The sequence below is a fragment of the Lactuca sativa genome, chromosome 4 (genome assembly GCF_002870075.4).
Source record: "Lactuca sativa cultivar Salinas chromosome 4, Lsat_Salinas_v11, whole genome shotgun sequence".
NCBI lineage: Eukaryota > Viridiplantae > Streptophyta > Magnoliopsida > Asterales > Asteraceae > Lactuca > Lactuca sativa.
This window is the reverse complement of record NC_056626.2, coordinates 89094650-89118983: the sequence shown is the minus strand read 5'-3', so window position 1 is coordinate 89118983 and position 24334 is coordinate 89094650. Positions and strand designations below refer to the sequence as shown.

Sequence of the window (24334 nt, the reverse complement as noted above, 5' to 3'; positions counted from 1 at the left end):
CTTCGCATTAAAAATCTGGAGACACTACTTGTATGGGACGAAGAGCGTGGTGTACACTGATCATAAAAGCCTCCAACATATACTAAACCAAAAATAACTCAACATGAGACAGCGTCGATGGGTCGAGTTACTTAACGATTACGACTGCGAAATTCGATATCATCCGGGGAAAGCCAACGTAGTAGCGGATGCCCTGAGCAGAAAAGAATATTCCGGACGAAGGTCCAAGTCGTTGACAATGACCATACACTCACATCTATCCACGCAGATCAAAGAGGCTCAGCTGGAAGCTTTAAAGCCTGGAAACGTGACGGGAGAATCCCTGCGCGGAATGGATAAAAATCTGGAGGTTAAGGGTGACGGAGCCTATTACTTTATGGACCGAATCTGGACTCCACGCCATGGAGGTTTCAGAGATTTGGTTATGAGGGAAGCACACAACACTCGTTACTCCGTCCACCCGGGTTCAGATAAGATGTACTTGGATCTCAAAAAGCTATACTGGTGGCCGAACATGAAAGCGGAGATCGCTACCTTTGTAAGTAAGTGCCTTACTTGCGCGAAGGTCAAAGTAGAATGTCAAAAGCCATCAGGACTCCTCCAACAACCGGAAATACCAGAATGGAAGTGGGAGCGAATCACAATGGACTTTATCACCAAGCTGCCCAAGACAGCAGGTGGATTAGATACCATTTGGGTCATCGTTGACAGGTTGACCAAGTCTGCCCACTTTCTACCCATCAAGGAGACGGACAAGATGGAAAAGCTTACTAGGACTTATATAAGAGAAATAGTGCGATTGCATGGCGTCCCTATATCTATTATATCAGACAGAGATAGTAGATTCACCTCTAGATTTTGGCAATCATTACAAAAGGCACTAGGGACGAGGCTGGACATGAGTACAGCCTACCATCCGCAGACTGACGGACAAAGTGAGAGGACGATCCAAACCCTAGAAGACATGCTGCGAGCTTGTGAATCGACTTCGGGAAATCGTGGGATACACACTTGCCTCTTGTGGAGTTTTCCTACAACAATAGTTATCATACGAGCATCAAGGCAGCTCCCTTCGAAGCCCTCTACGGCCGGAAGTGCAGATCCCCTTTGTGCTGGGCCGAGGTGGGAGACACTCAGTTAGCTAAAGGACAAGTTCCTGACAGCGCCCTCACGGGTCCGGAGATCATTCGAGAGACGACCGAGAAGATTGTGCAGATACGTGAACGACTGAAAGCCGCTAGGGATCGACAGAAAAGCTACGCCGACAAACGAAGGTAACCCTTGGAATTCCAGGTCGGAGACCGAGTCCTTCTGAAGGTCTCGCCCTGGAAAGGCATGATACGCTTCGGGAAGCGTGGAAAGTTAAACCCAAGGTACATAGGGCCTTTCGAGATTCTTGCCAGAATCGGCCCTGTAGCTTACAAACTAAACTTACCCCGCGAGCTAAGTAACATACATCCTACCTTCCACGTCTCAAACTTGAAGAAATGTTTGTCTGACGAGACTCTCGTGATCCCCCTCGACGAGATCGAGATCAATGAGAGCCTCAACTTCGTGGAAGAACCTGCGGAGGTTTTGGATCGTGAAGTAAAACGGACGAAACAAAGCCGCATCCCAATTGTCAAGGTTCGGTGGAACGCCAAGCGAGGACCGGAATTCACTTGGGAGCGCGAGGATCAAATGAAACTCAAATATCCTCATCTCTTTGCTTAGTGGTATTGTAGTAACGTATCTGTTTGTATTCTAAATTTCGGGACGGAATTCCCCTAACGGGGGGATGATGTGACAACCCCAAATCTATTCCCGTTACAAATCCCATTTTCACTAACGGAATGCGTCACTATGCGTTATTTTATGTAATATTGGAATCGTCAATAACTGAATATCTAGTTATATGCATGTCGTGATCATTATCATAAGAAATATAACTTGTATGTGTAACCCCGTTTAACCTAATAGAGTTGTATTACTTTTTCAACCACTTCACCCGGGTAAAAAGTTTTAACCCAGTTAACTTTAAACATCGGGTAGCCGTGTATCGGGTGAGATACCCGAGACATATGAAATGGGTGTACACAACATTTGAACACTCTTTTACCACACATCTACTTTCTCTCTCTAGACTCGAAATCGGCCCCGATTCCGCTAATTTCCGACTTCCAAACGTAAGTACTCACCCTCTATCTTAATCTAGTCATGCTTCATTGAATTTAGGGGCCAAAATCATAGAAATCAAGGACCATAAAGGAGTTTACGGCCTAAGAAGCTCCTTAGGCCGTAAACCCCCAAAATCATGCCAAAGACCAAGTTTTTCCTTCTTTTAAGCTAGCATACTAATTAAGGCATATATCTAGAAGAGTTTGGACACTAAAACACAAGGATTTGACATGTAAAAAGGAGTTTACGGCCCAAGCTTGTGCTTAGGCCGTAAACACCTCAAACACCCCCGTAAATCTATGTTTAAAGCCCCAAAAACTCTTCTAAGATGTTTGGTAAATTAGACTTGACTCCAAGAAACACTTAAATGCATCAAACAACTCCATTTGAGGACAAAATGAGGAGTTTACGGCCTAGCTTAAGCTTGGGCCGTAAACACCCAAAAATTGGTGTCAAACAAGTCCCTAAACTACTCTAGTGCTTGTAAGGAATTTAGCTAAGGCCTTTGGAAGTGTGTTGTACCATTAAACTTCACATTTGGATACAAAATGAAGAGTTTACGGCCAAGGATGTTCTTGGGCCGTAAACTCCCCAAAAGTTGATGCCAAATTGTCCCAAAACTCATTATAGGGCCTTTTAGGATTTATCTAAGGTGTATGAGACCATGTTGTACCATTAAAACATACATCTTGAAGGATTTATTAGAGTTTACGGCCCAAGAACAAGTCTTGGCCGTAAACTCCCCAAAAATGTCACAAATTATGATGTTTAATCCTTCCCTATTAGTCCAAGGCACACACCATTAAATTAAGAAAGTGAAATAAGGCCCTAATCATACATTTTGGAGTGTCACAAGAGTTTACGGCCAAGCCTAGGGGGCTTACGGCCGTAAACTCCCAAAGGATGGCCTTTGGGCCATAAACTCCAAGGGAGTGAGCTCATGGACCCTCCCGTAAATCATTCATGGCCTTGTACCACTCCTGGGAACCCTTTCTAGGCCTTAAAACCCCGAAAACGATGCTAGAATGTCCAAATACTATAATGAAAAGCATAAGATGATTAACTTCTTGTAAAATACATATTTCATATAACATTAGGGTCCTAAAAGGTGCTCAAGTGGTTATTTGGTACCAAACGCTCAGTCGACACTTTTACCCGATTTACCCGATTCACCCGATTTTCGCGATTTCAGGTGAGTTCATACCCCTTAATGAACCTTTCAAATGTTTTAAATGTTTTAGGGGGGGAGATACAAGTTGCTTACAAATGTTTATGTAAAGTTTTACAGAACAAATTCCGCATTACGAGGATTAATCACATGTGATTCACTACCCTTAGTTCAAATCACATGTGATTTGTCCCTATGCCTTATAAACGGGTTTCACCCTTTTCAAACTATTTTTAAACAGTGAATCAGAATTTAAATGTCCTTTTGGAAAAATATTTTTATTAAATCAATTTACTTATAAAAATGTAACCACTCTGATATATTTATATAAGTAAGACTTGGAGGGCTTAGGACCGATATCTCGCCTTATTTCCTGTTCTTGTTTGATTGTGGGCTTAGGGTAGTGGTTATCTGTCCGAATGTCGTTGATTTCTTAGTTATATAATCTGTATATCAGTATGGGATACGAATGTTACTGCTTTCACATAATGCTAAAGTCACTAACATGCCAAGAACCATCCCCACTAAGATAACTATATTAGGTATAGTTACGGTTGCTACAGCTACTACTCGCTAAAGTCATTACTATCTACACTATAATGCTCACTATTACTAGACGATACACTAGTAAGAGAATACACTATGATCAATACTAAAAGATTACTACACTATAACAATAGAGAAAACACTAGACAAACAATAACACACTAACCCGCTACGAGATACTCTATTCGCTACCCACTACGCCCGGAGTTTTCCAGCAGGGAGGCGACTCTACATGTATAGATCTATACGGGGCAGACGCTATTACATCCCGATTGTTAATCTCAGTCCGCGCCGTGCAGGCCCAGGGATGCCACTACTTCACTATACTGTGCATGACTGGGAAGGTCATGGGATCCTCTATTATCCTCACTATTAGTAATATACAAGGAATACTCTACAACTACTCTAAAATACTACACTAAATGCTAAACCACCTCTCGAAGTAAGTAAGTATCTATCACTAAAAGAAGCTTGTACCTCTATCACTGATTACAGCTTAACCTATTCTATCACAATTATTGTTTGGAGATTTCTCAATATACGTTCACAATAAACTGTTTCAAAGAAATGAAGAATGCATAATTCTTACAAATTGTCACTCACAATGTATTTTCTGAAAAACATGGGATTTTTCTAAGTTTCTACTGCTTAAGAATTTAAATGACGCATTTTCGTACTAATGCTTTGTATACAAAACTCACACTAAATTCTTATGAACTCACCAGCTTTATGCTGATAATCGTTTTCAAAATAACTTGTATCTTCAGGTCAAAGATAGACAGGTACAGACGCAACATTTTTGGATAAGGTGGAGCACACAAGACCCATCTCTTATTTTTGATTTACTTTTGAGTGATTGTTAAACATTACAAAACACACTTGTAATTAAATTCACTATGTAAATGCAATGGTTGTATGTTTCTTGTTTTTACTATTATGCAATTGTGATGATACTGTTCACTACGTCATCCACCCCGAAACGTATTCCGCCGTTATCGGTTTTGGGGTGTGACAATATCACTGTTGTAAAAATCCCGACTAGGTCCCGATTAATCCCTAGGCGTTACTCAACCGATTATAGGGCGCCTAGCGATTAATTCCTACATACATAATGAGTGAAACAGTATAAAACGATGAAATTTTAACATTTTGAAGAAGTTTTATCTCAATGGAAACTATTTGAGCCATGATTAGTGTTGTATTAATCATATTAACCCATTTTGTTATAATATTAGTGGTATTTATGAACTTTGATATGATATTAGTCATATTTAAGTTTTTAAAATTCAGCAAATTAGCAATTAATGGTCCCCGATTAATCCTCTGATTAATCTCTGCCTAGCCGATTAATCGCTTAACCCCAGTCCACCGACTAGCTAACGTCGAATGTTTTTTACAACCTTGATCTATATTATCAAAGATGCTCTATACATATCTATATATCTTATAAAGCAAATATTTTTCCTTGAGCCTCGTGCATTTGAAACTCCCAAGACTATTTAACTTATAAAAATTAATTTAAGATTAGTTGAAATACTAAGATTTGTAAGTCCCAAAACTTTTCAAATCATGCTATTTAATTGATGAGTTAAATGAAATATTTAACCTATATAAGAAATTTGTAGATTAAATATTGCATGTATGTCAGCACAAAATGATAGATTATATTTGTAAGGTTTGAAGAGTTATGTGAGTGGTTCCAAGGATGAAAGAAAACAATTGCAACTTTTCCAAATATAAATTCATGTAAACTCAAATTGCATGTATGTAAAGTTTTAGATATTAACCAACCTTCAAATTTAGGTATGTTTGTAAAGGTATACTTGAGATCATTTTTTAAGTTTACGTGTTATGCAATTTTCTATAATCATTGGATGATGAAGTGGGATTGATAATTACTTCTCATAAGCTTTTGGTAAATCAACTTTAAAGTTATTTATCAGTTAGAGCAATTAACTTTGTTAACATGTATGTATCTTTATGTTGTGTCTATTTTTTATGTTAAGAAAATATATTTTATGTTCAAAAGAACATTATTCAACATGTATTTTATGTTATTACATGTTATATATTATGTTAGTTTCTATGACTTGCTTTGTTGTAAATAATATCGATGTATTTTTTTATAATTGATTTTGATGAAAAGAGTTCATAATAATTATTTCAAAGAGTTTGTGATAATGACGAATTAGAATAATTGATTTTTAATATGATATGACTTTATTGTTGAAACCCAATGAGTATGTGTGTTATCAAAATCAATTCTTTATTTTCTACCAAAAATTATATGGATGTATCCATTTTAAATGTTTTTATAGTACTAAAAATAAATTATTATCTTTTTACATTTGTCAATTTCATTTTCCCTATTCGTTCTTTATCATAAAATAAAGTAAAATAAATAAAATATTAATATTTTCATAAGAAAATATAAGTGATAAAAACATACTTCAAGTATAACTCTCATCCTCGTAATCCACTCTTAACATATTTTTTGAAAGGTTGGTCGCAGTACATAACAATTACAATAATTTTGAAATTCAAACCACCATTTTATTTGGATCGTTTATTCTTTTCCAATATTTCGTAGTGACAAAAATGAAAGTACAAAACATAAGTATGATAGTTTTTTTTAAATATAATTATGACTTTTTTTCAAATAAGTAGTTTTAAATTAAGTAAAAATAATAATTGTTTAAAATAACATAAAACTAAAGAATAAATTATATTATATTAAAAAAATTATTGTTATTCGAAATAATAATAATAATAATAATAATTCCCACAACAATAAACTAAAGAATAGATTATATTAAAACCTATAGTGTTTTTCATACTATTTGTTATTTGTTTTATATACAACAGATTATAGTAGATGTTGTAGTGATTTTATTTTATTAAAAGCTATAGTGTTTTCCATACTATTTGTTATTTGTTTTATATACAATCGACATATGTTTATATATAATTTCCACAACTTAAATAGTTATATAAAATCATAAAAAGTTGTAGTATTTATTTTTTTCATACGACTTTGTATTTGTTATATATAGAAATCAATATATATTCGATATATAAACACAACATAAAATGATCTATAAAACTATGAATTAATAGCGGGAATAACTCATGGTATAAATTTATTACAATTAATAAAACTAATACGTTAACTATAGAGTTTGTTTTGCTACTGACATTGGTTTTTCATGTATAAATATTAAATCTTCATTTGTTAAATGTTATTATTTTAATTAAATAATTATATTCACGCGTAATGTGCGGGGATTCGACTAGTCATACTATATTATAAAGGAATCATTTTTTCTTTCACCACATTGATTTGAAACTCCCATATATTTTTCCTTTCACCACATTCATTTGAAACTCCCATGACTTTTCAATTTCTTTCTAATAATAATTATAAGTCGGTTAATAAAGTTAAATAAATATCAAACCTAATGTGTACTCACATATAAACTAAATTTCAATATTAAAATAATATAGTTACTTCTACTTATTAAGTGATTTTTATTAACTTTTAACATATTATAGTTAATTTATTAGTTTTAGTATATTATTGGATGTAAACAATTATCATTTTAAAGATACAATTTTGGAACAATTTGTATAAAATACTTAAATTATTAATTTGAATATAACATTACAGGGTCAACTTAAATATAAATTTTAGTTTAACTTAAACAACCGGAAGGATATTTTGTAAATAGTTAAAAGTGATTAATTATAGTGTTTTTCTAATAATGATTATAATTTGGTTAATAAGGTTGAATAAATATCAAACCTAAAGTGTAATCATAAATATACTAAATTTCAATTTTAAAATAATATTTTTACTTCTACTTATAAAGTTTTGTCTTTAGCTTTTAACATATTATATTTAATTTATTAGATTTAATATGTTGTTGTATGTAAACCATTATCAGTTTAAAGCTACAACTTTTGCACAGTTTGGACAAAATATTTAAATTGTTATTTTGAATATAACATTACAGTGTCAATTTAAATATAAATTTCAGTTTCACTTAAAAAACCAAAGAATATTTTGTAAATAATTAAAAGTAATAAATTTTAGTGATAAGTGCAAAAACTAAATTGTCATCTCGATTTAACTAAAATATTTTCTAAAGATAGTTTTATAATTGTTAAACGTTTTCAAATAAGTAGGTTAACATAATTTACAGTAACAATAGTTAAAAATAACTCTTTATAAATGATTATATTGTTACCTTTAAAATCAAAAAACAATGTTTGATGTTTTAAATAATTATAATGGTAAAAATTAAAACATTAAGCAAATAAATTTTTAAAAAAATTAATTAACAATAACAACAACTATAAATAACATTAAACCATATATTATATTTAATTTTATTTATGTATAACTCACGGATAGAAGTCATTCAAACGATTGAGATTACGTAGTTATAATAGATGTATATATTATCATATAATTCCAAATAATCAATAAATTATATCAATTTAGCGTACAAATTATTATATCAAATTTAATGACAATGTTATTGCTATATTAAAAAAACATATATTTGTAAAGACTTCAACTATATAGGTGTTTCTGCACAACGCGCGAGCAATCGGCTAGTTATATTATAAAAGATGCATATTTCCTTTCACCATATTCATTTGAAACACTTATCTTTTAAACTTCTTTTTAATTAATACATTAAATACATTATTATTCTAATTTCAGTATTAATTAATTTCTTTATATAAATATTATGTTTAATTCAAAACATAAATTCAATATATTTATAAGATACTATATTCAATTTGTTGATTTAAATATGATGTTAGATTCAAAATATAAATCAAAGCGTCAAATAAACTTTGAAAAAAAATATAAACAAAGTTTTTAAATAGTTAAAAAGTTTAACTAAAATGTTAAATATAACTGATATATAATATTAAAATATTCTATGATGTTAAACTAAAATATAAATTCAATATACTTTTGGTTTGTTAATTTAAAACCCCTACTTTATAACTATTAATATGTAAATTAGTATAACGCATGTAATTTGTTAATTCAAGTATAATGGTAAATTCAAAACATAAATTAAATGTCAAATAATTTTACAAAAAATGGTCAAAAACTATTTATTTAATTACTTTAAAAGTGTAAATACAATATTAAAGGAAAAAAAAAAAAAAAAACTAAATCGAAATACCAAATTAAGAGGTTTTTTTTAACAAAACCTATTTTTTTATAGTAACAAGTTTTTTCAAAGAGACAATTTTTAAGTCCTATTATTTAAAAATGACATATGTTTAAATATAATGCTACATATAAACCGAATCGAAATTGCCAAATTCATATGAAACCTATAAATAAAGTCCATTAAAATGATATGATCATAAAATTACTAATTTGAATGGATTAGCCATTAATAGTTAAAAGTAACTATAAACCAAGAAAAAAAATTTACTTTTATTTTTATTCGTAGTCCATGGGTAGTGCTATTGAGATAGGTGATTTTAATATGTATCTATAAAATAATTAGAATGATTTATAATAAATTAGTTTAAAATTTATTAATTTAAAGTTAATTACAAGGATATAAGTATTTAAATAGAATAATTTTTTAATATTTTACTTATATTATTATAGTCTATGCAACATGTGGACATTCATCTAGTTTTTATACGATTTATGTCTGGATATGTTTACTATACTGATTGATCATTTTTATAGTAATACAAAATATACATTAGTAGGAATACAAAAAATTATTAGAAATTTATAACTATTGTAGTAATTTTTATTAATTTAGGGAATGTGAAAATGTAGATGTTTCAAATCCATATTGTTTGAGATAACAATTTATCTCTATTACATGAATTTGAATCACCTCCATTATAGCATAGATTTAAATTTAATGACAAGGATATAAATATTTAAATAAAATTATTTTTTAATATTTTAATTATATTATTGTATTCTACATAACGTGCGGACATTCATCTAGTTTTTATGTGATTTATGTGTAGGTGTGTTAACTAAAATGACCGTGTAGACATTCATCTAGTTTTTATGTGATTTACGTGTAGGTGTGTTAATTAAAATGACCGATCATTTCTATAGTAATAAAATATATACATTAGTAGGAATACAAAAAGTTATTAGGAATTTATAACTATTGTAGTAATTGTCATTGATGTAGGGAATGTGAAAATATATAGATTTTAAATCAATATGGATTGATATAACAATTTATTTCTAACCAAATGAATTTGAATCGTCTCCTTTATAGTATAGAATATATATATATATATATATATATATATATATATATATATATATATATATATATATATATATATATATATATATGATTTTATCGCTTTTCAAATTGAAATGTATGCTACAATAAATGAAGTCAAATAATTTTTATATCATAACTTCTAATATATAAAGTTTGATATATCAGAATACCTCTAACATCGATTCATTTTTATCAAACTTCAAATGTAACATTATACTGCATTCTAACATAAACAAACGATGTGTTCAACAATTTTTGGTCTTAAAATGTAATTTTTTACTTCATTATAAAATAATTTTTTGTACACATTTTCTATAAAAGACAACAGTATTATGAATTTACCTTAATATTAATATAACACATCCATCATTATTTACGATTAGACACATTGCACAAAATATCGTATTACTATTGTATGTTGACTTTAATTGAATAAGAGGTGTTTATAAAAGTTACTAATAACGATATGGATAATACCAAAAAAGGACATAGATAAATTTTCAATTATATATATATATATATATATATATATATATATATATATATATATATATATATATAATGTGGATGGATATCTGTTGTGCGGATATGTATGGACAATGATATTCTATGAGAATGACTAAGAGAATATGTTGTTTTGTAATGTTAAAACTTTCAACCTCACATAACTATCTTCATTATCATGTTTTCTCACTAATTCTTATTTATTTTTGTTTTCATGCATCGTTTTCACTAATTTTTATTCTTACAGAATACGATTATCAATAACATAATCTAACAACATTCTTACATAAACATAATCATAAAAAAGTCTATAATACCCTGATAAACGATTTAATTAATGAGAATGTGAGATAATAACAATAGTTATGTGAGGTTGAAAGTATTCACATTAGGAAACAACATATTTTCTTAATCATTCTCACAAAATAACACTCTTCATACGTCCGTATAATAGATATCTGTCCGTATTTGAACCTCTATATATATATATATATATATATATATATATATATATATATATATATATATATATATATATATATATAAAAGTAACTGAACTGACATGAACGATAGAAAGCAATATATATATATATATATATATATATATATATATATATATATATATATATATATATATATATATATATATATATATATATATATATATATATTGAACAAAATTGATAAGGATTTGGGGTTTAAATTATTCCACTTATATCTTTGGTGCATTTTCACGTTTAACTTGTTTTTAGAAGCAAATTTATAGTGTGAATCTAGCGTCCACTTTCACTTAAAGGGTAATAATTTTTATAGGTTAATACATTTTTTTAAAACATTTCACTTTTGTTCACATGCAATTTTCTTTTGTGTTGTGTTACACAAGGGTTGAGGATAAATTTTGGCATGAGTTTTGCAGTTCATGTATATTTTAATCATACACGCGTTGTCTCATTTAGGCATTGAAAGATTGACATGATATCAAGTGTTCATAATTATTTTGGTGACTTATTGGTTTAGTTCTATATATTTCCTTTTTTGCTTATAATCGTTCACTCCTTAGTTTGGTTTACCACTTTTGGGCTCTTGTTTTCCAAAAAAAAAAAAAACTAAGACTGAGCAGATGCCTTATTTCCTTAATGATGTTCCAAATTATATAGATTGGATTGATGTTGTGACATTTTATCTCACTTAAATTGATCAATATGTTTGATTTTCTCCAAGTTTTATTATGAGCTAATTCCTGCATGCATTTAGCAGGTCTTTCAGTTATTTTTCTCAACTATGAAGATATAAAAATATTATTGTTGAATTATAAGAGTGAATATTGCAAACTTATAATTATATCCTTTCTAAGTATCCTTTGTTTGTTAATAATTGTTTATTTACTTGTTTGTATATATTGCTTGTATATATTAAATGTTTTGTGCAGGAGGATATATCTTGAACATTTTGTGAATCTATTGGATTGAAATAGTATATATGTGAAATGGTGTAACACGCGGATCTATTCGGATACTTGATGACCCGTATTGTCTGTATATCATATATATTTGATTATGTATGAGAGTATGAGATATACGAGTCTATCTTCTTCTCTGAGTCTATCTTCTTCTCTGTTCATATAGTCTTCATGTATTCAAAGAGTCTGGTTCTTGTTTTCAGTTCTTGTTCTTATTCATATAGTTATATGAGTGTAGATTAGATGAGGGAATCTGTAGTGAGGTTCATTTTGTAATGAGAGGAGTGATATGTAGTGAGGTTTGTTATGTAAGTATACGTGAAAACCTTCTGGTTCTTAATAAATAAGAGTTGTTGATGTTGTGATTTCTTGTGTTCAAGTTTCTTTTGATGGTATCAGAGCGAGGTTACGTTGATTCGTGATCTGTTGTTATCTAGATCAAGTTAGGGTTTCAGGTTCTTTAGCATAGATCGAGTTAGGGTTTTTAGATCTTCGATCTAGATCTGGTTCTGGTTTGGTTTAGTCTTCATCTGGTGGTTGATAGATCTGAACAGATCTAGGGTTTGTTTAGATCTGCTTAGATCGTAAAGTTGTGAAGAAATCATCAGCCTGGTTGTTCTCTTGTCACGTCTTAAGAGTAAACGATCAAGATAGTAGTAAACGTTTAGGGTTAACATTGTGTTAATCTTAACGGTCAACGCTATTTTGACGGTCAACGTTAAGATTGTGCAAACAAGGTACTAATTCAGGTTGATTCTGGCATTTGAATGCCCGATTTGGTGTTCAGCGGTGGATCTGTGTTTCAGATTCATCGGAACTACATTGCTGCTTGCTGAGCTTGTTTTTGAGGATCACTGTAAGTTTCGCACGCTTTCTAGTCTTTAACTCTTGATTGATCTGTTTCTCTTTGTCTGATCTTATTGTTTTTTGTTTAGTTTTCTGAACATATTTGATTTCTTGATTTGTTATTTGTTTGATTATGGGTGATACACCATCATAATCATCTAGTAAAACTGATGTTGTTGATTTTGATGATCCTCTTTATTTGCATCCATTGGATCATGCTGTAACAACTATTATAAGTTTCAAATTACTTGGTACTGAAAACTTTAGGGTTTGGAAAAGTTCGATGACTAGGGCTCTTAAAGCCAGAAACAAACAAGGTTTTATAGAAGGTACTGAATTAAAAGATAATAAGGATGCAATTAAATCTCTAAAGTGGGACAGAGTTAATGCTATTGTATGTTCTTGGATTCTTAACTCACTTTCCGAATCTATTTACATTGGGCATGCTTGTTCTGAGTTTGCTTTAGATGTTTGGAATGAACTTTGTGAAACTTATTTTAAGGCTGATGGTTCTGTTGTTTTTAACATTCATCAACAAATTAATGGTCTCACACAAGGGAGCATGTCTGTTTCAGATTATTTTAATAAGTTGGATGGTTTATGGAAAGAGTTTGATGGCTTAACAAAGTGTCCAGATTGCACTTGTGAAGCAGCTACTCATACTAAAAATCATTCAAAGCTCATGAAACTTATACAATTTCTCAATGGTCTTGATGATTCTTATAACCCAGTTAAAAGTCATATTCTAATAATGGAACCTTTACCTGATGTTAAAACTGCTTTTTCAATTGTTTCTAGAGAAGAATCTAATCAGAAGCATGGAAATGTTTCTGTGTTATCCACTAAAATTCAAAATTCTTCTGCTTTTGCTGGTAAAATTACTGCTAACAAGAAATTTAAAGGAAGAAATCAGAATTTAATATGTAAGAATTGTGGGATAAAGGGTCATACTATTGAGAAATGTTATAAGCTTATTGGGTATCCTAAGGATTTTAAACCCAAGTTTGAGTTTAATAAGTCACCAGCTGTGACTGGTACTTCTTCTCATGTTATTGAAAGTACAAATACTAATGCTTCAGTTGTTTCTTCTGATAAGTATGGTCATCATTTTTTAACAAGTGATCAATATTCAAAGTTGATGTCTCTTCTTCATGAGAAAGAGTTGTCAGAAGGTGTATCTGCTAATGCTAATATGGCAGGTATATCTTGTAATAATGTTTTTTTAAATAAAATAAAATGGGTTGTTGATTCAGGAGCTAGTCAACATATGACTGCTACTGATTCACAATTTTCAGATGTTGTGGATGTTTCCAAACTAAATCTAAGAGTTGATCATCCTAATGGTTTAACTGCTAAAATAGATAAGATTGGAAACATCATTCTTTCTGATTCGATTAGCATGTCAGATGTTTTTGTTATACCTGATTTTCATGTTAATCTTTTGTCTGTTCACAAGATATGTAAAGAAAATAAGTGTAGAGTTGTTTTTGATGAAAATAACTGTTATGTTCAGGATTCACTGTCAATGGAGACTGTGATGACTGGTAAAGAATCTGGAGGTCTTTATTATTTGGAAAATCAGTTGTTAGGTAGGACAAATTATGTTGTTAATTGTCATAAATGTTTTATATCAAGATTAACCTGGCATAATAGGCTGGGACATCCTGCTGATAAAGCTCTAAGTACTTTAAAATCAGTTTTAAAATTTGATAATGAATCAGTTATGCCATGTGAGGTTTGCCATAAGGCTAAACAAACTAGAGAACCTTTTCCTTTGAGTGAACATAAGTCTTTTTGTCTAGGAGAACTGGTTCATTTAGATGTTTGGGGTCCATATAAAGTTGCTGCTATTGGTGGTTTTAAATTTTTTCTTATTATTGTAGATGATTTCACTAGAGCTACATGGGTTTATTTGATGAAATCTAAAGATGAAGTATTTGGTTGTTTTCATGAGTTTGTTATGATATTGGAAAATCAATTTAATGTTAGTCTAAAAGTTATTAGATCTAATAATGGAACAGAATTTGTTAATCAAAAAATGAATAGTTTTCTTAAAGCTAAAAGAGTGATTCATCAGACTTCTTGTGTTCACACTCCACAACAAAATGGAGTGGTAGAACGGAAGCATAGACATTTATTGAATGTTGCTAGGTCTTTGTTGTTTCAAGCTGGTTTACCTAAATTTTTTTGGGGAGATTCTATTTTAATTGCTGTTTTTTTAATAAATAGAACTCCTTCATCTGTTTTAAATGGTAAAACTTCGTTTGAATTAATCTATAATCGTGTTCCAGTTTATGACAAAATTCGTGTGTTTGGTTGTTTAGCTTTTGCAACTAAGTTGAACAATACTGATAAGTTTTCTGAACGTTGTGAGAAGTGTATTCTTATTGGGTATTCAAATGTTAAAAAGAGTTACAAATTATATAGTCTTGATAATGGTTTTTGTTTCTTTTCCAGGGATGTAAAATTTAAGAATCTGTCTTTCCTTTTAAGTTGGCTTCTAAATCAAATGAAGATTCTCAATTTTTTGAGAAAACTGTTTTTAATAATCATGATCCTTTTTCCAATGATGAGCTATTATTTTCTGAAAAATTTGATAAAAATCAAAATAGTGGTGAATTAGGGTTTAATAATCAGGATGGTGATCCAGTTGTTGACCAACCATTTGGTGCAACTGATTTTGATGTGGATGGTAGTTCTAGTTTAGATGCAACAACATCTAATCAGGAGGGTACTTATGGTTGTGAAACATCTGGTTCGCAACCAGAGATTGTTGTATCCATTCCCACTAATAGTTCTGAGGAAAATGTAGATAATAATGTTGTAACTTTTGGTTCTCAGTTGCTAAGTATTAGAAAATCTAATCGTGAGTCTAGATTTCCTCAAAAATTTAATGATTTTGTTGTAGAAGGAAAGTATAAATATGGAATTGAAAGATCTGTTAATTATTCTTTTCTTAGTCAAGATAATAAATGGTTTGCAAACCACAATCTTATTATCAAGCATCTTTGGATCCTAATTGGATAAATGCTATGAATGAAGAAATAGAAGCTTTGTACAGAAATAATACTTGGGAAATCTGTGATTTACCTGCTGATAGGAAACCTATTGGCTGTAAATGGGTATATAAGATAAAGTATAAATCTAATGGTGAAATAGAGAGATTTAAGGCAAGGCTTGTAGCTAAAGGATATAATCAAAGAGAAGGTATAGATTTTGATGAGACTTTTTCACCTGTTGCAAAAATGGTTTCTATTAGAATTGTTATTTCTCTTGCCATTAATTTTGATTGGAATTTATTCAACTAGACATAAGTAATGCTTTTCTTTATGGAGAATTGGATGAGGATGTTTATATGACATTACCACTTGGTTACAATAATAAAAATAATAGTAACAAAGTTTGTAAGTTGTTGAAATCATTGTATGGGTTAAAACAGGCTCCTAGGAAGTGGAATGAAAAATTATGTGGTTCTTTACTTGAATTTGGTTTTGTTCAAAGTGTAAATGATTTCTCATTGTTTATAAAGGCTTCAAATGGTAATATTGTTATATTACTTGTTTATGTTGATGACATAATTTTGAGTGGTAATTGTGATGAAGAAATAAATAAAGTAAAAATATTTTTAAAATCTAAATTTTTAATCAAGGATTTGGGAAAATTAAAGTATTTTTTTTGGAATTGAAGTAATAGACATTAATAAAGGTGTTTGTTTAAGTCAGAGAAAATATTGTATGGAATTGTTGCATGAATTTGGTATGTTAGGTTGTAAACCTGTGAAAACTCCTCTAGACTGTAATGTTGTAGTTAGAGGAGAAGGAATTGATACAAATGATACATTGGTACAAAATATTGTTCTTTTTCGAAAGTTGGTTGGAAAACTCATTTATTTGACTAGTACTCGTCCAAATATTTCATATGCTGTTCAAGTTTTGAGTCAGTTCATGCATTCTCCAAGAAAATCTCATTTTAATGTTGCTGTGAGATTACTTAGATATTTGAAGTTAAATCCTGGAAGGGGTTTTTCAATTACAAAGGGAAATATAAATTTAAAAAGTTTTGTTGATGCTGATTGGGCTAAGTGCTTAGTATCTAGAAGGTCAGTTACAGGGTATGTTGTATTTCTTGGAAATACAATTATTTCTTGGAAATGTAAGAAACAGGAAACTGTTTCTAGATCTTCTACTGAATCAGAATATAAAGCACTTGGTGTTATTTCTTGTGAAATTATGTGGATTTTAAAAATACTGTTTGATGTTGGGTTAAAAGACTTAACTCCTGTTTCAATTTTTTGTGACAATGAGTCAGCAATAAAACTTGTACATAACCCAGTTTTTCATGAGAAAACAAAACATTTTGATGTTGATACTCATTTTATAAGAGATAAGGTATCAAAAGGAGTAATTGAAGTTCATAAGGTGAGTTCAGATTTTAATCTGGCTGACATTTTTACTAAACCTTTGGGAGTTGCTCAGCATGAATGGATTTGTAAAGGATTGGGTCTTATTGATCCATTTCAAAATAAGTTTTGAACTTATTTGAATTATAAGTTTGAGATGGGGTGTTGAATTATAAGAGTGAATATTGCAAACTTATAATTATATCCTTTCTAAGTATCCTTTGTTTGTTAATAATTGTTTATTTACTTGTTTGTATATATTGCTTGTATATATTAAATGTTTTGTGCAGGAGGATATATCTTGAACATTTTGTGAATCTATTGGATTGAAATAGTATATATGTGAAATGGTGTAACACGCGGATCTATTCAGATACTTGATGACCCGTATTGTCTGTATATCATATATATATTTGATTATGTATGAGAGTATGAGATATACGAGTCTATCTTCTTCTCTGGGTCTATCTTCTTCTCTGTTCATATAGTCTTCATGTATTCAAAGAGTCTGGTTCTTGTTTTCAGTTCTTGTTCTTATTCATATAGTTATATGAGTGTAGATTAGATGAGGGAATCTGTAGTGAGGTTCATTTTGTAATGAGAGGAGTGATATGTAGTGAGGTTTGTTATGTAAGTATACGTGAAAACCTTCTGGTTCTTAATAAATAAGAGCTGTTGATGTTGTGATTTCTTGTGTTCAAGTTTCTTTTGATGCTTATGGTGATGTGTTCTCTTGTTTTCGAATTTATGCATTTTCAAAAATTGTTGTGGCTATTATACGGTTTTTGGGATGGCGTCAATATTGTTCCTTGGGAGGGTTTTATTGGTGTTGACTTTATTTGATCGAAATCTTAGGGGGTGTTTGGCTTAGTTTTTGTGGGGCAAAAGTCCTTTTTGTAAAAGGACTTTTTACAAAAGTTATTTTTTAAAATGTGTTTGGATTAGCTTTTGAAGGGAAAAAGTCAAAAGTTAAAATGTTTAGTTTAATTTTTACATGTAAAATGACAAAAAAAAGACATGTTTAGGGTAGATGAGGAGTATCTTGGTAATTTAATATTTTTAGCTGGTGAAAAGTTGGGAAAAGTCAGGTAAGGTAATTGTGACTTTTCAAAAAGACTCAAATTACTCTATGAAAAAAGTCATTTACAAAAGTCTTTTTCCCTTTACCAAACATCTTTTGGGACTTTTTCTAAAAGATAAAGTCAAAAGTCATTTAAAAAGCTAAGCCAAACACCCTCTTATTATATATTTATACTAGGACTTGGATTGTCCCGTTTCCTCTTCGTCCGTGTCTTTGTTTGTTGTACTAGTTCATGACTTAAATGTTCTACCATGGGGATAGTTCGACAAGAACTTGTGCACTAAGTTGTAATGTCAATTAAGGGTTTATTTCAATAATTTTATTTATAAAACTATCCCACATACTCCATAAAATATTTTAAATAATAAAAGGTTAACCCAATTAAACCATATTCAGAAAATACTTATTTTTTGGTGTGTACTGATATAAATCCACATTAACTTTCCTCTTGCTAAATGAAGATTAAGTGCACTTTTTCTTGCACTTGATTGCAATGAATCCTAGACAAATTTCAATGGATTTAACTATTAGATTTCTAATCACAATACTCGACTAGAATACATGTGTTTCCTAGATCATGTAACTTAATCCCCTCATAAGGTCTCATTAGACCATAATGATTCATAAGAAAATCCATGCTGAAAGTTGGAAGTTGAAAGTTATTCGAATGGGTGTCATGTGACGACGACTCAATTTTGCCATTAATGACATCTGCTCCCATCTATCACCCACAACACTTGAAAAACAAACTCGTGAGACTCACAACAATTTTTCAATGTCACCATGAAACGAGCCTAGTGTAGTGACAATGATTGTGACACGTGGCTCGTTTCCCCAAAGATGAACAAGGAGAGGAGTCATAAATCTATTGGCGTCGTAATGCTCAAATAATTGTTATTTTTCAAGTACATCAAGCACAACACACATCCCTGTTCTTGTTTTTAGTTTTCAAACACCAAATACACTTATTAGGTTCTTATGTAATGTCCTCCTAACCATGTATGTCCTTGTGTTAAATGATCTTTCAAATAACTTAAAAAAAGTTGCTTAACTTTTGGAAAAAAAAACCTTTTATGGCAACTTACTAATACATGAAAAAAATGGTGGATAAGGATTAATGGACCATCTCTATTTTTCTCATCTCAATAACATAAGTATTTTCTTAGCTTTTTACAAAAGTACATTTATACTTCCTTAATATATAGTAAAAATGCACACAAAATTTTGATTTTGACATTGCGGAATTTTTTTACAGTTATCATACTAAGTTTTCAAAAAGAGTAATTTTGAAGCAGCAAATTCTAATTTGTTTCAATGTTGACCATTTTTGTAACATCCCAAAAATCATGGAAATTTAAAATTTTCAAAAACAACCCATTTTAACCATAAAGTGTTTACAAAATCATTGTTTCAAGAGTATAATCATAAACAGAGTTTTCCCAAGACCCAATATCATAAAAATATGAAGATGTGCATGATCACTCTTCACTTTCCCACGATCATCTGAAGTACCTGAAACAATAAATTGAAATTTTAAGCCAAAGCTTAGCGAGTTCGCCAAAAATACTGTGACAACCCGATATTTTGAGACAAAAATGTAACACCAGTCAAATTTAGGTCAAAAAAATAACTTTCCTAAAATCTTATTTGGGTTAAATAAAGTAGTAGGAATCGTATCAAGGTTTTCGTACATATAAAGAACTCTAAAATCCGAGTTATAACGAAGAAGTTATGACCAACCGAAGATTCTCGGCAAAACCGGCAACACCGATTAAACGAAAAGTACGAAGTTTCAATACAATAGTTTTTAGCCTTAAATATCTAAATCAAAGTTGTAGATATCATTAAACCGCGAGCGTACATAAAAAGAACGTCCAAATCTGACTTCATATGAGGAAGTTATGATTTTTCCAGGATCCGGATATAGCAGTAGACAGCTAAAAACTCGAAATAGAGATCGAGAGACTTTTGGCCAAAACAACCTAAATAAGAATCGAATTTCTCAACAATTGTAGTGCAACGATGAAAAGTCTGACGAAAACGGACATCGGATGAAGAAGTTATGGATTTTTAACGGAATTTTCGTGTCCCGGTCCGTTAAAAATAAATAATTAAAAATAATGTCAAAATTAGCCGATGAATTCTAAACGAGAGTTGTAGAGTATATTCTCACCTACATGTTCATATAAAGAACGTCGAAAACGGAGCTCGTACGCGAAAGTTACGGATTTTACAAGTTCAAGGCCCGAAATCCGAGGTTGTCAGGCTTGCCACGACGTGGCACAGTTTGCCGTGACCCGACAAGTGACTGAGGGCATCCAATCAATGGAAGAGGATAAGGTTGACTCCCCACGACGTGGCCATCCCTTTCCACGATGTGGCACACCAGAAATGCCCCTATAAATAGATTTCAAGGGCTCCGAGTTCCATTGCTCAGTTCCCTTCTTTCTCGCGCCGAAACCCTGCATTTAAGCCCCCGTAGCCCTCCCAAAGCCCCGGTTTTCACCTTCAAGTTCCGAAGAAAGGTTTTGTGTTCCCGAGATTCCCGAGAATCCCGAGATTTTCTCGCGTTTTCAACTCTTCCTGTCGAAGTTCTACTCGATTCTTCTCTCGACTACTTCAAATCAACCACTTCAATCATGTGAGTTTATACCCCTATAAACTACACTTTCAAATGTTTATCAATGCTTTTTATACACTTTTAAGGGGGGAATACAAGTAAACACACGGTTATCCCCGTGTGAAAGACATAAATCTTTGTTATACTTTTTGGTTATATAATCAATCACATGTGATTTATAACTAACATATAATTGGACTTACTACACTTTTAGCCGTTTCACTAAATAGAGTACCTCAAATAGCTTTCTCAAATGTTTTTACATGTTAAAACACTTTTAGAAACTGTCTTACAAAATGTATGTTTCCTTTTTGGATCTGTTATAGTTGTGCTTCAAACAAAGGTTTTCTTACACTTAAACTGTCTTGTCAACTGTTTTCGAATTGTTTTATAAACTGACATCAAGTCATGAATTCTTATTTATTAAACTTTTCAAAGGTTTTACAAAACCTCTTTTATACTTTTATATTGTTAAATGCTTGCCTATATATGTATAGTTAAATAAGAAAGGTTTAAAAGACTTGGAACGACTAGCACGCCTTATTTCTTTTTCTGTTCTCGTTGGGATGTGGCCTTAGGGTATTAGTTATTCGTCCGAATGTCGTCTAAATATTAGTTATATAGATCATGTATACATATATAGACAGAAAAGTTCCATCAGTTAGTTCAGTTCCGACACTCTTGGGTAGCAAGGGTGTATAAACCTACTTGGACACTCATCAATTACATTCCAGTCAAATATTATAGGAATAGTTTAGGGGATACAAAACATTATTCCTATTACAAGGAATCACGCAAGATTCAGTTCATTCATGAGTCTATACCAACGTTTTATTTACAAGTATGCATTCTTCATAACAAGGATAATATTTTCATACAAAAGGTATTTCATTATATTACTCATGAACTTATTGTTAGCAATCATGTGAGACATATGGCTTTGTTAGTACCAAAACGAAAGTCCCCATCTTTAACCAGAGTCTCCTGGAGGGAGAGCGCGAATTTGTGTATAGATCTATATGGGTTTGACGAACCCGCTCCTAAACTGTAAGCTCTAGTTAGACCGGTAGGTCTGGGGTGACAAATGTCGACATTAGTACCACGTCTAATATGGTTACGAGAAACTTACAAACAGCGGAAACAACAACTCTTGTACGTAGTAATATACATTTAACTCAATCATGCTCAGGGGGTAATAACTGATGGGTTTTAGGTAAAACAAATAAACTAGAAAACAATTCCTAAGTTCACATGCAACCTACTTTGGATCTATGTTTTATCTATTGAACATACAACTTTGAATTGCAAAACAAGAACCCTAGAGGAGAGAGGCTATAATCGAAATTTACAAACTAGGGTTTAGTAATTACATACCTTTCAATTGTTATAGTAAACAATTGATGATTCCCTTGATCTTGATCTTGATCTTCTTGGAAGCTTAGCACCACAAGTGTAATGCCTCTAATGGAATCACACCCAAACTAGCAAGAAGGAAAGTAGAGGAGAGAGGGAAGAGGGAGTATGCAAAATTTCGGCCCTTAGGGTTTCTTCAAAAGAAAAGAGTGACCAAAACATGAACCAGGAGGCTCCTTATATAGTTGAGGGATCTAGGGTTTAGGGGAAACCCTAGTTATCCTTTGCTTAGAGCCTAAGCAAACCCAAGGGCCTTATCTAAGCCCCTATGGACGAAATTATTAGGGTTTCCCCTAAAGATTTCGTCCACCCTTATCCAAGGGGGTTCTAGAGCCTTCCACTCAACTATTAGATAATTGCAAACTAGTCCCTGCACCTTATAATTAATTCTTTTAACCCCGAAATTAATTCTAATTAATTTCTGGCTAACAATTAAATAAACAAAATAATTTCTTATTAATATATTAATCTTTTAACATATTAATAAATTCATTTATATTAATTTATTAATCTTATAATAAATTAATATCTCTCCTTTCATAATTTCCTTGTCCGGTTGCTAGGTTTGAGGGCAACCCAAAAGGACTGTGCTGCTATCAATTCAAGTACATACCAATTATAGTTATGGGCTTAGACACCTAATCCAACAGTCTCCCAATTGGATAAGTCTGTAACTATAATTGCTAGTATGCCTTCTAAATTTGACCAGCAAATTGTAGCTTCCAAAAAGCTACTGCCGAACTCTGACCCAGTCAGTTACGTGTCCTAAGATAGGTGATCATATAATCCTTCGTTTTGCTAGATATCCCTAGACAAAAGACATGGAATGTAATCAACCTCTTTGTCCAGAATCTATGTTTCCCGATTCCTGATTAGTGATGATGTAGGACTTCTAATTGAACACATCAATTTAGTCCTGGCTGGGCCCAGCACATAAGTCAACACCAAATCATCGAGGGGCCCACAGATATCGCTTTTTCCCATTAAGGAAAAAGGAACGAATAAACATTGACTCATATGCTTGTATCTTTTACTCATCAAACCATACATGATAATACGTTTATAACACCAAGTTACTGATGCGTTTTCGTATTACCAATGCATAGCCGACTTGCAAATTACAACTCATATATCTCTGTTTCAAGATTATAAGATATTATCGTCTCAGTATTACTCATGATGAACTCCATGAAGTAATACTCTGATCGAGGGTTTATCCAATACTCAAATCTCAATTTCTGAGTACTCATGAACGTTGCATCAAAATCTATTGCCATGTCTATCCTTAGACAATCTACAATCCAGTTCATGACAGTCTTGATTCACTACTTACTTCCAAAAGTACGAGCGACTGTGGAGTTTGAATAATCTTATTATTCGGGAAGTAAAACATGCAAAAATGAAACACAATAATTGAAAAAAGGTAGAACCCAAACTTATAAATAATACTTTATTATTTAATCACTAAAAGTCAATTACATTTACTTTGTTACAAGTTTCAGAACAAAACTAATCTAACTACTAAAACTAATATCATCTTTCAGTCCTATGCTCCGATCATGCTGAATATGCTTAGCCCTACTCAGACCCTTTGTGAGGGGATCTGCTGGGTTATCTTCAGATGACACCCTCTTCACTATAAGATGGCCTTCTTCTACTCTATGTCTGATAAAATGGTACTTTCTGTCGATATGTCTGGTTTTACCATGATCTCTCGGTTCCTTTTTCAAGGCAACCGCTCCATCATTATCGCAGAAAAGTTCCATAGGCTCCTGGATGGTTGGAACAACTCCGAGATCCCCGATGAAGTTCCTCAACCAAGCTGCTTCTTTCGACGCT

General features: G+C 31.5%; 1 protein-coding gene across 1 annotated transcript; it reads left to right on the top strand.

Moving 5' to 3' along the window:
* The first annotated feature begins 13265 nt into the window (after positions 1-13265).
* Positions 13266-14898, top strand: LOC128133467 (uncharacterized). Its single transcript, XM_052770926.1, has 3 exons — positions 13266-14181; positions 14236-14717; positions 14866-14898. The coding sequence occupies exons 1-3, from the start codon at positions 13266-13268 to the stop codon at positions 14896-14898; spliced, it is 1431 nt and encodes a 476-aa protein (XP_052626886.1).
* Positions 14899-24334: the final 9436 nt, after the last annotated feature.